Source organism: Caloenas nicobarica, chromosome 12 (genome assembly GCF_036013445.1).
Source record: "Caloenas nicobarica isolate bCalNic1 chromosome 12, bCalNic1.hap1, whole genome shotgun sequence".
NCBI classification, from domain to species: Eukaryota; Metazoa; Chordata; class Aves; order Columbiformes; family Columbidae; genus Caloenas; species Caloenas nicobarica.
Genome location: NC_088256.1, coordinates 4,897,078 through 4,913,325, shown reverse-complemented (window position 1 = coordinate 4,913,325; position 16,248 = coordinate 4,897,078). Strand labels below are relative to the sequence as shown.

General features: G+C 45.1%; 2 protein-coding genes across 3 annotated transcripts in view; both read right to left on the bottom strand.

Annotated features, from left to right (window-relative positions):
- Positions 1-15,299, bottom strand: part of GRIA3 (glutamate ionotropic receptor AMPA type subunit 3) — a 145,978-nt gene extending 130,679 nt beyond the window's left edge. Inside the window, exons 1-2 of one of the 2 annotated variants that reach the window (XM_065643717.1) lie at positions 15,019-15,299; positions 13,999-14,157 (exon numbers count right to left, since the gene is read on the bottom strand). In XM_065643717.1, coding sequence (XP_065499789.1) covers positions 13,999-14,157; positions 15,019-15,109 — 250 coding nt within the window. In that variant the 5' untranslated portion in view covers positions 15,110-15,299. The remainder of the gene's footprint in view (positions 1-13,998; positions 14,158-15,018) is intronic. The other variant, XM_065643716.1, reaches the window with a different exon arrangement.
- A 298-nt stretch (positions 15,300-15,597) lies between these two features.
- LOC135993678 (WW domain-binding protein 11-like) lies at positions 15,598-16,053 on the bottom strand. The gene has a single exon (XM_065643685.1). The coding sequence runs from the start codon at positions 16,051-16,053 to the stop codon at positions 15,598-15,600; it is 456 nt and encodes a 151-aa protein (XP_065499757.1).
- Positions 16,054-16,248: the final 195 nt, after the last annotated feature.

The following is a 16,248-nucleotide window of genomic DNA, read 5'->3' as shown; positions in this document are numbered from 1 at the left end:
GCATTTCAGACAACTGGCAATTTCATCAGTTTCACTGGGCTGCCCAAAAATAAACAGCTTGAGAGGAATGAATGATCTCCGTGGTGATCTATAAATAATACTAATCTCAGTCATTTGTTTTAGGGGGTTCATCACTGGGAGCTGCAGAAATCTCGTATCAGTTCAAAAGGCACGGCAGGCTTCAAGAAACTAAAGAAACGCTGAAGAATTATGCTGTTGGTTTTTCATTCACCCAGTTCCTGTATTTACATACAGGCTCCACAGAGAGCACCAGGATCCTCCAGCGCTACAGCAGTCCCAGCTCTGCAGGAAACTCACACCATCTCAGGGGCTTGTAACCATCTCAAGAGCCAAACCGGACTCGGGAGAAAGCTCCAGTGATCTGAGTAAACCTACCCCAGGAATAACTAATGCCACTTCTGAGGAAATGTGAGCAAGTCAGGGATTTTTAACTACTTCCGTGTGAAACCTGCCCACTCTCAAAGGAGTTTTTGAGAGTGAAGCAAACACAGCAGGAATGAGACTAACACTGAGGCTGACGGGTGCGAGGTGAACCCAGGCAGACAAGGAACAGAAGGTGCCATTCGCACAGGCCTGTTCGCTCTATCTGGGAAGCGAAATAGCGCCTTTTTTAAAAAAAAAAAAAAAAAAAAAAAAAAGGTCTATCTGCTCCTATCTATCAAAGCCAGGCAAGAATAGAGGAAAAGGGATAGATAGCTGACTAAAGGGAAAAAACGACATCTCTGCATAGTACAGATTGCAAAGAAAACTTCCAAAGCCCCGAAGTGGAAAAAAAGACGTAATTTCTGTGAAGTGGCTGTCCCTGGCAGGCCGGCTGGGCTGTGGGTAGCACAGCAACACCCCGGCCGCCCAGCCTGCGGACTGGCAGTCACCCGCCCTGAGGCTCTGAACACATCTCCTGCTCCTGCAGGAAAATCTCCCAACCACTAGCAATTATTATCAGGTCTTCCACCGTATCTAACCAGTTAGGAGTCACAAGATGCCTGGTGTGTGCTCTAGGGAAAACACAGGAATGCTCAGTTCTCCCAAGGGCCCTGAGGTTGACACTCTTTTGCTTCCAGGCGTGATTCGTGCTGCCGCGAGACACCACTGCAGAGGGCTCACTATGCCACCAGACTGCTGCAATTTCTTTCTTGTGGATACCATGAATGGGAGCCAAAGTCATCACCTCAGCTCCTTCACACAGTGTAATGTTCCAAAGAAACTCCATCAGATGAGCTCTACAGAAATGCCGGCTAGACTACCGAGCAGGAATCAACAGCTTATGTGCTCACATGCGGGTCACCAACAGGCTGCTGGACTGTGGTGGTTGATCCTGGCTGGACACCAGGTGCCCACCAAAGCTGCTCGATCACTCACCTCCTCGGCTGGACAGGGGAGAGAAAGTACAACATGGGTCGAGAGAAGGGCAGGGAGAGATCACTCGGCAATTACCATCACGGGCAAAACAGACTCGACTTGGGGAAATTAATTTAATTTACTGCCAATCAAATCAGAGTAGGATGATGAGAAATAAACCACCACCGCTGATGGGCTCGGCCTTGCCCAGGTCCATCTCGGGGTCGGTTGGCACTGGCTCTGTCAGACATGGGCGAAGCTTCTGGCAGCTTCTCAGGAGCCACCTCCATATCCCCCCACTACCAAAACCACACCATACAAACCCAATACACGAACCAGCTTTAAAAAGTCATGTTGTTCCATCTATAGCCATAAACAATCACTTTTCAGTCTCAAAGCCTGTTGCTCGGAAAATTTATATCCTAGCATCATCCAATTTACAAGCTGACCGGTATTATAATATAAAAGACAATCTGCACAGCCATCCACACCAAGAAAGCATTTCAGCGGGATGTTTTAGCATAATGGCCAATGGCAAAACAATTAATGGCACCAAGTTCTTCAGGAGAACACTCGCTTTCCAGTGGACAAACAGGATGCTCACAACCCAGCAGGTGCCTCCACACCTCTGTGAAACGGGACAGGCTGTGCTGTGGAAGTTGCCTTTGCAAACAGAAAGCCAGCGGCTGTTTTAAAATGAAAGCCTTGATTATTCCACGATTCTGTGATTATATTGTTAAAGTAAAATCACCTGCAGGAGGTTCATTGAGAAAAGCCAGCTTTTAAGAATGGGTGAATTTATCAAGCTCCACATCTTTATTGCTTTGATCATCAGTATTTTCAAGCTACTGTTTTTTATTCTATATTGGCAATAAGTCTCCTCGCGCTTGAACTGTAGTTATCAGAGCACAACGTGGTACACTTCTCTTAGAGATCTGAAGTTTGACTCAGTCGCAAATAAACACCCCCAAACAAACTAGTTAGGAGGATGGCTAAAGAGGTAAAATAAACTCTCTTGGTTTCGGGAAAATGAGGAAGTAACAGCGTACGCTGCTAATAAGCTAAAGGCCATAACGGGAGAGCGCCAGCGAGCAGCTGCAGGCGGAGGCCGGGGCTGCGCTCCCGCCCTCGGCACTAATTGACCCTTTTGCTGGCAGGCGCAGCGCAGGAGGCAGCGAGCAGCCTCTGAACCGCGGGCCCTTCTCCGGCACGCAGAACAAAGTCGCAGTCCTGATCATCCAGGAGGTTTGATCTTAACGCTCTACACTTCTGTAGCATCTTTCATCCAAGAATGAGGCAGGCAGGATAGCAGGGGAGAATCTTCAACTGCCACTGCCCTTCCCACACCCATTTCGCGGAAGGTGGTCTCCTGTCTTTGGAGCTTTCCGATACTTTTTGCAAGTATACTCCACATGCACAGAATTACACAGCTGGATTTCTGAGAAACTGAAATGATAGATTCATATTTCACACATAGCTTCACCGAGACTTCTTGAAAGTAAATTAATAATTGATTTTGCTTATTTCCAAGAAGGTTTTAATCCCCTTACAGATAATGTTGCAACAGACTGAATCCAACCCCGCATACACAAGAAATACACAGGGCTGATACAAGCATTTTTAGAGACCGTATAGTAGAAAGGAGGAATCATATTAATGCTGCTTGCAATTTTGTCCGAAAGACGCAGTTTTAAATTCATGTGAAGATCCTGATTAAAGCAGACTACTCCACAGCAGCAGATTCTGCAATCAATTAACAAAATCATTCTTACTAACACAGAGAATCTCCAGACATTATCAAGGAAGCATAAAATCTTTTCAGGAAAGCCTGCAAGGAAAATATACTTTAATACCAAATTGTATCCTCCAGCATATACAGCGATTGCCTCAACTCAAATCTCAACTGTATCCTACGTGAAACAGGGGCTAGCACTGCAGAACACCACAATAAGAATTAAAGACAGGAAGTGCAGATAATTTATCTGAATAAAGCTTCCAGGAGAATAACTGATTTATGTTGATAACGATCCAAGCTGGAACCTGACCAGGATGCAGGAGTTAGCAGCATCACTACCCACAATAGGTTCACTATTCACGAAAAATAACAGGGTGTTTTTACAGATGAAGATACGTTAAAATGTTAGCTTTATGCTTCAGCCAAAAGACCCTGTTTTGCCAGAGATCTGTTCTTGAATTACCCTCCGGAGTGGCTGAGAAAAAGGTGCCATGTTTTTCAACCAGGACTATCACTATTCACACAAGCAGGTACAATGAGTTCAATTTCACAGAAGAGTCTACGGTTTTTAATGTCACGCAGCCTCTATTCATACAAGAATTACAAAATCTATAAACTGATGCAGAGAGAAAGAGAGAAAAGTAGTGAAAGGTTCACAGCTATAAAAATATGTATATGGGGGGAAAGGAAAAAAGAAAAATGAAAATCTGAAAGTAGGGATTGTATAAGTGACTCCTGCTAAAAGCAAGGTCAGCACCTTCCACTGGAGACTGTTTGATTTACACTATTTTGTTTCAATTGAAAAACAAAATCTTTCCTTGGCAGATTCTGCTCTACACAGTCTACTACAGATACTTCTGAGATACCCAGCATCATTTATAAAGGGACACTTATTACTGCTGAACGTGAACGTTTTGTTAAATTTCCCAAAGTTCCAGTAGGAAGTATGTGTGATGCTACACAAGGGAATACTCAGTTAGTTGCTGAACTCAAGAGCCCGGACAAGCCGCGTAGTCCTGGAGTTGCGCTGCTGATTAAGATGCTCCGAGGCTCCCTCAAAAAACCCCTTGGCTGTCCTGGACCCACATCCCCCACTTATCCAGAGGCTTAAAGCCAGGAACACCCCACGAGGGACCACTCCGGTTTTACGCTTTACTGGCTTCGCTCCTTCAAACTCCTGCAGAGTTACTTCAAATTTACGCTGGTGTAAATCGGATCAGAGGAAGACTCCATTATATATCTTGACTGGCCGTATTTACCTAATGAGATACAAAGAGGTTTGGTTTTTCTTTTCTTTCTGTTAGGGTAGAACAATGAAGCACTAAAACATTTAGGTCCCAGTGGTCACTGCAGATATGCACAACTACGTATTACTGCTTGCAGTTTCTCTTTGTGTTATTTAGCACAAAACAACTGGCAGTAAAGCACATCTGGTACATTTGAATGCACATCTTTGCAACGGGACGCTGCAGTTGTGGAAACCATCGCCATGTTTTCTACTCTCTGTATGTAGTTAAGCTATACGGCTTCATGCTTTCAACAAGGCACCTTCTGCACCTGGAGCACCAAACTGGAGTAGTAGAAAACTTCAGGAGGGTTAACTGGTCTCATTTTGATCAACTTTGGGCTTATCTCACTGCCTCTCCAGGTAATAAAGTAAGTTGTCTTAGTGTGGAAAGACATGCAATACATACTTTTACTGACAAAAACTGCCCATCCATAAAATCCATCACAAAGAGTTTGAACTGTATACTCTGAAAAATGCAGACAGCTTCTTCCAAAACACACACATTTTTTTTTCACATTCATCATCTATAAGTCATTATAAAAATTGGACAGAACAGGTGCTTTTACATTGAAAAAGGCAGATTCATGTCTGCAGAAACATCTGGCTAACTCAGGCTTCAACAAATTGTTTCAGTTAAGACCAAAAAAAAAAAGTACAAAACCCAGAAATCATCATTTCCAAAACAAAAAAATTGGCTTCAACTGAAAACAAGTCAATTTTTTGAAGTCTGACACTATTTAAAAGGCTTTTCTTTTTAATTCTCTGGTTTTCTGGTTGATCCCCCACCTAACCTTTAAAACCTCTTTGGAACTACATCTGAAAGGAAAGATTAGCAAGCCACACACCTCCCATCATATCCAATCGTGTTTTTGAAGCCATGCAGCATGGTGTTCTGGGGTATACAATCCATTTCTGGGATGCACAGAACAGCAGTGAGATAATGGTTCTATGCAGGAACTCAGCCTGAGCTGGCCGAAGCATTCAATATAAATATATGAAAACTACCATTAGTCACAAAAATCACTCTGCTGACATGGCTGAAATAGGAAAGAAATGGGATTAGCTGGCATAGGATGACCACGTATATTTTTCCTCTTTAGTATTATTTTATATTCATCAAGAAGTCACAAAAAGCAATGTTTTAAAATGGAAATTCGAAGTAGGACAGCAGATACTACGCTGACTTCTCACACATTCAGCCTTTCCTTAGGTCCAGCTCCTTCTGAAATTCACCACGATAGCCACAAACTCACTCTGGAGATGTTACCTGACCACTGCACAAACACTTTGGAGAAAGATGGTCAAGTACATTAAACTTGCTAGACAATTTAGAATCCCTCCAATGGTTCCAATTCAATGCAGGGTTAGACCCTGGGTCAGTCCTTTGCAAATCAATGGACGCTCATTAGCTCTCCTCTAACTACTGGAAAAAAAAGAATGCACATGAACTTGAGTTTTCTGACTATCAGACTTCATTAGAATCCCAACTTGGTGACACAAGTGGTAAAGCCTAAGAAGACAAAACTCCTGTAATCGGTAAAAAACATTGTCTTACCATGTTCTGCTGTAGAGAGGCTATGGAAAGTTCATTACCTGAAAACACTTATCAATTACCATTTCTCCACAAGCCATCTCTCCCTCTGCACCTCTCCCTCAGAAGAAAAACACAAGTAACGACAAAAGTGACAACCACCAAAAAGCTTTAAAGAATTTAGCATACACGGCAGGGTACAAAGACCACTCAAGATGTGTGTCATGATGCAGCAACCCTGTGACTCGCAAGACCTGACCCACGTTCACTGGGTGGGCTGCAGCACCTGTCTTGGACTAAGACCTCTGAAACGGAAGTCAAAGAAATCAGGAAGGCACCAATTCATGAAATGCACTTCTGCACATCTCTTGGAAAAGCTGTCAGCTGTGATGTCCCGATTATGGCACGTTCTACAGACCTCACTGGGAGAAAGCAACAGGCAGCACTGCTTCCAGGAACGATGGTTCTTCTCCCAGCACTCGCACAAGCAGCTCGGGTGCTGGTCAGGTAGGTGGGAACTGGGCACGAACTGTCCTGTCGAAGTGTGGACCACACTTACAACAAAGATCCAGGCTGTGCAGGAGACAAAGAACTTTCCAATACCAAACTTGCTTTCTTTTCAACAGCTTTGTTTATTTCAGGTAAAAAAGCTGAAAATTTCTCCTTTGTCAAGTGATAGATTGGTTTGCTGCACAGCTGCGACACATGTTCTCCTAGGTCCATCAGTGCGAATGTACATCGTCTTCAGGCAAGGACAGCAAATTACTAAGTGCTAATTCCAATTTCTTTTTCAGAAGTATGAAGAGTAGGCTGTGTTTTGGTGTATTTTTTTTAAGGAAGGGGAAAATTGACTAATAAAATGAAAAACGCACTGTTAGCCAAAGGTCTCCAAGTTTTTCACTGCAAACAGCCCTGCAATACCTGCCCGATACAGGTAAATTGTATTACCCTTGTATAAAACATAGCAAAACTGTGCTACCGAAAGTACAAACTGACTTACTCCAAAGCATGATAAGAGCCAGCAGAAGACTCCACAACTTCCCAAGTTCTGTCCCTCTACCGCATGGGCTGGGCCCAAATACTTGATGTTCGCATATGACAAAACCACTGATGCAGAAATCAGCAAGCACCATTACACACATCAGTCCAGGAGAAAGAGGTGTGAAAATAACAACGTATACGTGGAACCAAGTAAGTATGCATGGACTATATACCATCAGAGAGTGGATGTACCTTTCCCAGATATCTGCACATCATTTTAAAGACAGTTCTTGTATTAAAAAGGACTCAAGACAGTGAAGTCACCATGCAGCCCTGATGTGTTTTTTTAAATTCTTGATCAGAATTTCAAACATCTCATTTGAATAAACTCCAACAAATACAAGCCCAAAAAAAGGGCAGAACCAAGCAACCAAAGGCAATCACTTAACTCGTAAGCGATTTGAAAGTGAACACGTTGCAAATTGCATTCGGAAAAAAAAACCAAACCAACAAACAAAAAACTTCCAGTATATCCCAAATGTCCAAATAGTCTAGCAAAATAATTACACGTAAGTGACCAGACAGGTCGCTCCATTAGAAGAGTGCTCAGCTGGGCTGTTATCCAATTCTAGGAGAGCAATTCACCCTTTCTACAAGTGCCTGGGGAGGTTATTGGCAGCGCGGGGTCCCTGCGGGTTGATCCTTGTGCACAAGGGCTCCTGTGCCTCCTGTGCAGATGTGTGCGAGGGCTGCACGCTGCCACTCGCTATTCCAGAAGCAGTTAAGGTGATAAAACAGACCCAGTGCCTCAGACACCAGAAGGAGGATATGCAGGAATATGCTAGGTGGATTCACTGACATTAACTCCTTCCTACATTCACTCTTCCTCTTCACGCAGAAACGTTATCACCAGTGTCTCTCTTGCTCTGTGTACATATGATAGTTTTACGCCTAACAATTACATCTTGGTGAGATCAACTAAAAAGGCACGCGCTGCCTTTGAATGTTTCACATATAGCTATGCACTGACAAACGAACTCCGCATTTCTGGTGCTACAGAAATATCTCCAAACTCCCCGACACAGTCAGGCCAGAGCTCGTCCTGTGGACATCACTGTGATGATAGTCACCAGTGTCCACGCTGCAACGACTACAAGCAGCCAAACACAAGTGCCTGCTTCGGAGTCCTCATCAGATGACTGCACAGGAAAAACTCCATGATGACTTCAAGTTTGAGGTTTCTAGAGTATCTGATATTCTGAAGATCAACAAGAACATAAAGTAGGTGATATAACGGAGGGAAGCACACCTCTGCCGGGAAACATAATGCGTACACATTTAGAAGAAAAAGAATCCCTGTGAATGAAATCTGGAAATCGCTTCACTGCAGTGATCATCACACAGATTCATAGAAACTGGTTTGATCTAGACCAATCATTTTTATACTTCTATTTTTAGATTGCCACATTGTTCCAGTGGAGGTACAAGCCCCTGTATAGCAAACCTGGCGACAACAGGCAGAGTTTTTAGGCTGCCTCATGAGCTCCCTTAGAAAGGAGGCCATGGCCTCCCAGTGATCTGCACGTTACAGCAGCACAGAAAGAACTCATCTCGGGCTGCAACTTACAGGCCAAACACAAATTCAACATAAAAATCTTCCTCACAACAAATCAACGGGAGTTTTCAATTATACAGTTTGGCTTGGTTTGAAACTAAACTATGAAACCAAACTGTTGCCGCTTTAAAAATTAACGTATTCTAACTAAATCAAAATTAGCATCCCGAAAATCAGTAATGACAAAACATGTACCTTAAATGGAAAAATGTTAAATCGCTGGATGGTGACAATAAAGAATCATTAAGGATACAGCTCCCTCATTTCACACCTTCTTGCATAACAGTCCCACACTGGCAGTAGGACGGCCTCCCACCTCCCAGACGCTGAACACCACGAACCCGGAGGAAAGAAACCCACTGTTTTCTGTGGCTCTTGGACAAGCTCCCGAGCCAGCCTTCAACAAACCTGTGGGTTCCCGTTGCTGTTAAGAGCCACCGTCACACGCTTGTTTCCCACCATGGCATCTCCATTTCCTCCTGGAGATGAAGTACAGCTGCCGCACATTTTACTGGAATGTGTAGTTAATCAGCTGCTCTCCAAGCCATGCCAATAGTCTCGTGGGTCCTCCAGGCCCAGTGCTATATAGGAAAAGTGAACAATTTCATCCTGCATTGGCACAAAACCTTTCAGGAACTGAACACGTAAATGGCACTCTTCATCACGCTTTACTCTTCGCTCATTTGGTGAATTCAGAGTTTCTCAAAAACGTGTCTATTTATGTGAGGTTTTTTCCATTTCTACTGTGTGAGTTAAATGGAACCCTAACAACTAAATATGGAAATGCTATGTATGTAGCAGAGGAGGAGAGAAAGGAGAGTCAGCTTATTTTAACATTAATTTTTAAAATAACATAATATACTTGAAAGCAACATGGTTCCTTCTGCTAACATGGAGATCACATCCAGCTTCATGACAAACCATCTCCTCTGCCACAAAGTGGAAACAAACTTTAGCTGGAACACACCCTTCACCTTTCAACACACCCCAATATTGCCAAAGTTTTGACCTCTTAACTGAAGCCAGCTGATCTATAACGAACAGAGTTGTGTAGAAAGCACATTTCCAGGTGTTTTACCACAGAATGCTGGGAGAAACCACAGCGCATTCCTTATCGGGAGAGTAAGACAGCTACCCCGTGGTCTCTACTCACAGAACCACCCGCACAGAGCTCGAACTTGGCAGGACTGTCAGTGAGACATGCTGATGCTTTCAGCAGAAGGGAGCTGACCACTTCCAGCATCAGCCTCCTTTGCCAGCTGGCCAAAGAGCACACAGATGCAAGGGAAGCAAATTATCTGCCCATTGGCAAGAAGAAATGCTGAGCAGCACCTAAGGAAAAGGTGTGTGTGTGTGTGCACATGTGCAAGTGACTATGCATGTGAGTATACATATATATATGCACCTGTGCTTTAGGAAAGGGAGGAATGCAGTTAAACTGGAAGCATTGTCTGCTACTACCCCTGTGGTATCATTTGCTGCAATGTTCTCATAGTAAGAAACAGGCACTTTTCCCATTAAAATCTTCCAAGTTGAATGTTAAAGATTAAACACATGCGCTGCAAGGATGCTAAAGAAAATTTTCTGAAATCAGACCCCCTCAAGAAAGTGTCCAATCACTTACAGGATTTTAGCAACTTAAGGTAAGCACGTCATTCTACCTTCCCTCTTTTTTTAGTCTCTTAAAGAACGAGTGGCTGTGGATAAAAAACACTACACATCAACATTTGGTAAAATATAAAAAGCCTTCTGCATTCAGAAGACCTATGAGAAATCACTCAGAAAAATTAACAGGACAAGAATTTGCAGCTGATAGGTTAGGTTTAGCTGAGAGAGGGAATCTGCCTGTAGATTAATTAGATTCTGCAATCACAGCCCCTTTTCACCCGTATGCATCCCATCACTATCATTACATGATCAACAGATTTTAATGAAAGCTAATGCTTTCTTTTGAGAAATTCCACGGAGACTATTTATAAGGTTGAGTTTACTTTAGTAAGTATTTCTTGAAAACTGTACGCAATGCAAGTGCACGTTTGTTGGCTGTAAAGGTGTACAACAGCAATTTTTTGCAATGACAGTGCAGAGAGGGAATATGAGATCTGTGTGCTAATGAGCTGACACTGCAGAGGCTGGAGCAGTGTTAGTATAGTGCACTACAAGTGCAGAGCGGAAAGACATACGCCGGCTATTTCCAGGGAATATGATCTACAGAACCGTACGCATGATTCAACATTAATACTAACATCCTTCATCAGAGGTTATAAGAAAAGCATGAAAGACACTTCAGTGATGAATTTACACATTTGAGTTGTTGTATTATTCTGAAAAAGCCAGCTCACTCCCTACATAGGCATTTTGGAAGAAAATATAACATCTATGTTTTACTTGATTTTACTCATTCGCAGGTCAAGTTTACTTTCTTCCTTTGCTTTTTCTGAGGGCAAAAAGCTGCATATTTTAAAAGATGTAATAAACCCCCCAGAGCCAACTGATAAACTTCAATTTGCCTTTAAATACACGGGAATTTTCATCTGTGTTTGCATTTTCTCTCTGTTAAATAAATAGGTAGGCAGATAAATACAGAGTGGATGAATACTGTATGCATGCATGTAAATTAAATATACAAAGAGGGGCTCAGTGCTAGCAGTGAAGCAGGGAATACATGTACATGGATCAGATTATGCATCATTTAACTGAAAAAGGAACGAGAGGGAGGGGCTTAACGGCAGGAATTTTCTTTTGCTTCTAAACAAGTTTGTTCCCATATTGGGATTATCGCCAAATCAGTCCTACCAGAGGTGGGCTTTTTATCTCTGGCTCGTGAGGATACTTCAGAAGAGATTTTTTTTTTCTCGTGCCTCTGGAATGCAGCAGATTGCACCAAGCAAGATGTGCAGCTGTACAGTAAGAACATAAGTCTCTCCTGAGCAGAGCCCCCTTCAATTCCTGCACACATGAACACTCACTACAGCCACTATCAGAGAAATCAAAGCAAAGAAGAAAGAAAAGTACTACATTTTGGATACTGACTAGCACAGGCACTAGGCTCAAGCTGCACATGCTACTTTCTCCGATTTCCCCTCGGTTCCTTTACCCATCCCACCACAAAGTCAGCCCCAGGCTCCCTCTCCAGTGACGGCATCAGAGTCACTGCAGGTTTCTCTGCTGTGGATCCCTGCCAATTGCAAATATCGATCAAACGGCTGTGTGACAGCACTGGAGACAATTTATGCTTATCTCCAAGAGAAGTAAAAATGTTATGGAAAGAATTCCTTCATGGATACAGCAGCACCCCACAATTACCTGTCAGCCCCGTGGGAAGCGAGGATGTGATTAAGGGTACTTAGGGCAGAACGTTTTACATGTTACCAGGTAGCATGAGGAGCTATTAGTCCATCCTAATGCATTGGTACATATGAGCATTCTGACTTTCAAAGATAATTGCTTCCAGATCCAAAAAGAGAAACTGTTCTTTTTTTTTTTTTTTCATTTTGAACTACTGAGACCTATATGACCTATGACTTGGACTCACCGTATTCTTTTCCCAACAACAGTATTACCAGATGGTTGACATAGCTATGGACAAGGTCACCTTTTCATTTTCTTTCTTCTGTTTCCTTCTTTACATCTTCTATTTTTAAATAGGTTACCGTAGGCTGGTATTCTCTGGTCTACGGTTTCTCCAGAGATTTAAGTTTTCCCAGTTTTACTACACTGGTAATATGTGCGTCAGAACGTGCAGCCCTATACTACAGAAAACCATCTCCTCTTACTAAAATCACCACAGCTTTCACTAAGCAATGACAAAAATCGTCAGATGTCAGAAGATACGAAGCACGGTGACGAAAAAAATACATTGACTGCCGCTGCACAAGCGTGTGGTTCACTTGTCGTTGTGGGATCTGTAAAGAAGTTCTGGTAGAACTTTTCAAAAACAATTAATAATTAATCACCCAAGCAGTTTAATGTATTTAGTTTAAATCCATATAATTGATATTTAGGAAACTATGTCTGAGATACAGCCTCTTGAAGGGATTACACTGATTAGGGATTAATAGTCTGATGTTTGTTGTAAGAGCTCTTGAGGCTGGATAGGATTAGTAAAATAAGATGCAAAGTACAGACGCTTTTATTTACCATTTTTTCCACTTTACCTAATATTTTTATTGGATATTACATAATTAACCCCCTGCAAAAGTTTTAAAGATTGTCATTCAAAGCCCTTTAAAAAGTGTAATGCTGCACTAGCAAGAAGCAGTCACACGGGGGATATGTTAGAATATCAATCCGAAATCTGTCCAAATATTTCCTTATTGTATATTTTCTAACCATCAACTTTCTCAGAAAATACCTGAAATCCTAGAAGAAGAAAATATCTACTTGTCCAGCCTTCCGGTTATACAGCGTGGAGAGGATTATAAGAACTATCCTATCTCTAACAAATAAAAAATTAAAGGAATAAGATATTCAAAATATAAACCCGCTTTACAGCAAGAGATACTAGTTTTCTGTACTTCAATACTTCATTATTTTAGTACTATGCTTTCTCTTTGAATATGTTATACTATAAGCATATGAATAGGAATCCTGTTCCTAACAAAGTTAGTATATTGCATTCAGAGGTCCTTTAGATCATGTATAGACGTATTTCTGTATACTGCAAAGGGCATGCAACTACCTCCCAAGAAAAACTCCATTCATCTTCCAAGGTTTACAATAAAAACTGCATAAAACTGAATTTGGACACATCAGTAAAACACATATTCAGGAACCACTGTTGGTAAAGGACTGCTTTTTTAAATGCAGAACACGCACGAGTCTTTCAGAATGAGATTTTGTTTTTTAACACCACATTAACACTACTCAAAGTTCTATTTCGCTTCTTCTGTTAATAAAGACTCAAATTGTACATACACACTGCTTGTGCAGAGCTATTTCTCATAATGCTGAGCGTTCCGATTCCATTTTCTCTCCCCTCAGCTAATGGTGTTTGTCAGTTTAGTCTCCTCAGCTTTTAACAGGACTTTCACTGTAAAAAAATAACCCAGTATTTTGGGGCAGAGGAGGCAAGTAAGCCCCCCTGGCTTTGCTCCCTCAAGGTCACTTGTAAACTGCTGGTTTTGTTTTATTCCTACATGGTATTATTTGCAAATGATGCTGTTTTACAGGCTAGCTTGTAGCCTCAACAGAAGAGGGATGTTACTTCAGCAGCAACTCACTGATCACAACTACACAGCACTGCTATATAAATAACATGTTGTTTTTCTGGAAAACAAAACTAAAGGGGTGAAAACAAGTAGTGAGAGAACTTTCCCTAAGGTATTATTCAACCATATAATGCTGCAGATCTACTAAACCTCATGTCAGTACGCACATTTGTTGCACTATATCGTATGAACAAGGACTCTAGGCTACCAGGAAGAAATTGAATGTAAAGATAGATAACAAATACATTTTTTTTTTTAAAAAAGCATGTATTTACTTACAGGCATTTGTCACTGAAAAACTGTTGGAAGAGTCCAAGTGATCTACATGATAGTTCAAGTGGAAGGGCTTTTCTGTGGTATTTTGGTTTGTGTTGTATAACTGCACAGCAAATCGAAATGCACTGTGCTCCTGAACAGTGTTCCTCATGAAAAGTCCACCTAGGATGGAAAAAAAAAAAAAAGAAAAAAAGGGAAAAGGTATTTCAGAATGAATTTTGAGGAGAAACAGCAGCAATAAGTTACATTTGCACGCTGCACATCTCAGGAAAGAACGAACAGGAGCATGCTGAGCCTGAGCACATAATCCTGACAGAGCTCGTACATGAAATACATACTCCAAGTCCAGAGTTAGGGTTTTAAAGCCACACATCCCATTCCGGTGCCCCCTGAGCTACTGGGAGTCACTGGGAGCTGCAGGCCACTGCTACATGGATGCTCATACACTGTCTAAATTGGGGAACTGTGGCTCCTAAACCATCTCCAGACTACCCGAACAAGGTCTCTGTGGAGTTATGTGCTAAGGACACGGATGTGTGCGGCGTGGCAAACGTGCGGTTTTAAACGGTCTGCTGGAGCACACGCACGGCTGAGCGCCGCTCCGAGGGGAAGGCAGGGGAAAAAAACCAAGTTCCACTCGCATGCCCCCAGCCTCACGGCTCGTTCGGCCCCAGGTTTAGGGCACGTCGCTACACATTCACGCCTTTACTCTCTCACGTTACTCGCTACACGGGATGCGCTGCTCCGGGGCGCGATTCCGCAGGAGCACGGACCGAATCCCCCGGCGCACGGCCAGCGCAGCAGCCCGGGCACCGCTCGCAGCCGCCCCAGCAGCCCGGGCACCGCTCGCAGCCGCCCCAGCAGCCCGGGCACCGCTTCTGCCTCTCGCTCGCCAACAACGGGAAGGAGCCAGAGCGGGGCTCGCCCCGAAAGCTGCCGGGGCCCCCCCGCTGCCCGTCCGCACAACTTCCCCTGGGCTGGCGGGGGGCAGGAGCGGGTCGTGGGGTCGCGGCGGGGACTTACCTATACTGATGGTGTTGGGGAACCCCGCCAGAGCCTCCCCCAGCAGCCCCGCCAGCAGCAGCAGGAGGGTCCGGGGCGCGTTCTGCCCCATTTTCTTCAGCCCCTGCGGTTCAGCCCCTAAAACGAAACTGGCGGCACAGGCATGGGCGCAACTGGAGACTCGGAGTAGTGTCAATGGTGGTGGCGATGCTGGCGGAGGTAGTAGCGGGGATGGTTCCCCTCCTTTCTTCCCGTTTTTTTTTCTTTTCTTTTTTCTTCCCCAAATCCCTCTCCTCTTGTCTTCACCCCAGCCTGGGAGGGCTCACTGGCTGCGAGCTTGCCTTTCTCCCCCCGTCTCCAGCAGCCCCCCCCCAGCGCAGGGACTTCCCCCAAAGATGGTGGGTAGCGGAGCCGGCGAGGCTGCTCCGCCCGGGCCGGGAGGGGGTTATCGATCAAACTTGGCGTGAGGCGGGCTGGCAACCGCTCGGCTCGGCCCGCCCGGCGCTGGCGTCTCCCCGGCGCGGCGGCAGCGCTCGGGGCTGCGGTGGGAGGCAGCTCGGCGGCCTCGCGTGGGCCGGCCCGGGGCTGCAGCTGGCCCCTTTAAAGCCGCATCGCCTCGGCGTGTGTGCGAGTGCGGGTGCGAGTGCGGTGTGTGCGCCGGGCTGCGGCCGGGGGAGGGGCGGGGGCCCAGCCGAGCCGGGAGAGGAGGGAGGGAGAGCGGGCGGGGTGCGGGGGATGCGGCCGGGGTCCTGCCCGCGCCCGGCGGCGGGGAAGGCGGGCGGTGCGGGCGCCGAGAGGCGGCAGAGGCGCCTCGGGGCCGGGGGCGAGAGGCTCCGGGAGGGCTGGGGCCTGGCCCTCGGCGGGCGGAGAGCGGCGCCCGAGGTGCGGGGGCGGCGGGGGGCCAGGGCTGGCGGAGGGAGGGGGCGCTGGGCACGGCCCCAGGGCAGCAGGCACCATGCACTTCCCCAGGGGGGCGGCCTGCCAGCCCCCGCGTTCTCCCCAGCCCTCCTCCCGTGCTACCGGCAGAGGGGGGAGCCCCCGCATCCATCCGCCCATAGTGCGTGAAGTGGGCAAAAGACTGAGGACGAGTTTATCCCGCACAAGGGAATATTAGGTCCTGTCCAACCTCCTCTAAGGGAAGGAAATCCAACAAAGTCTCCCTGTTTCATGCCTTGTGCGGGAACATCTCGGTCAGGTGCGGCGTGTCCCCAGCACGGAACACGAGGCATGGCCTACACGATGGCAGCGGGT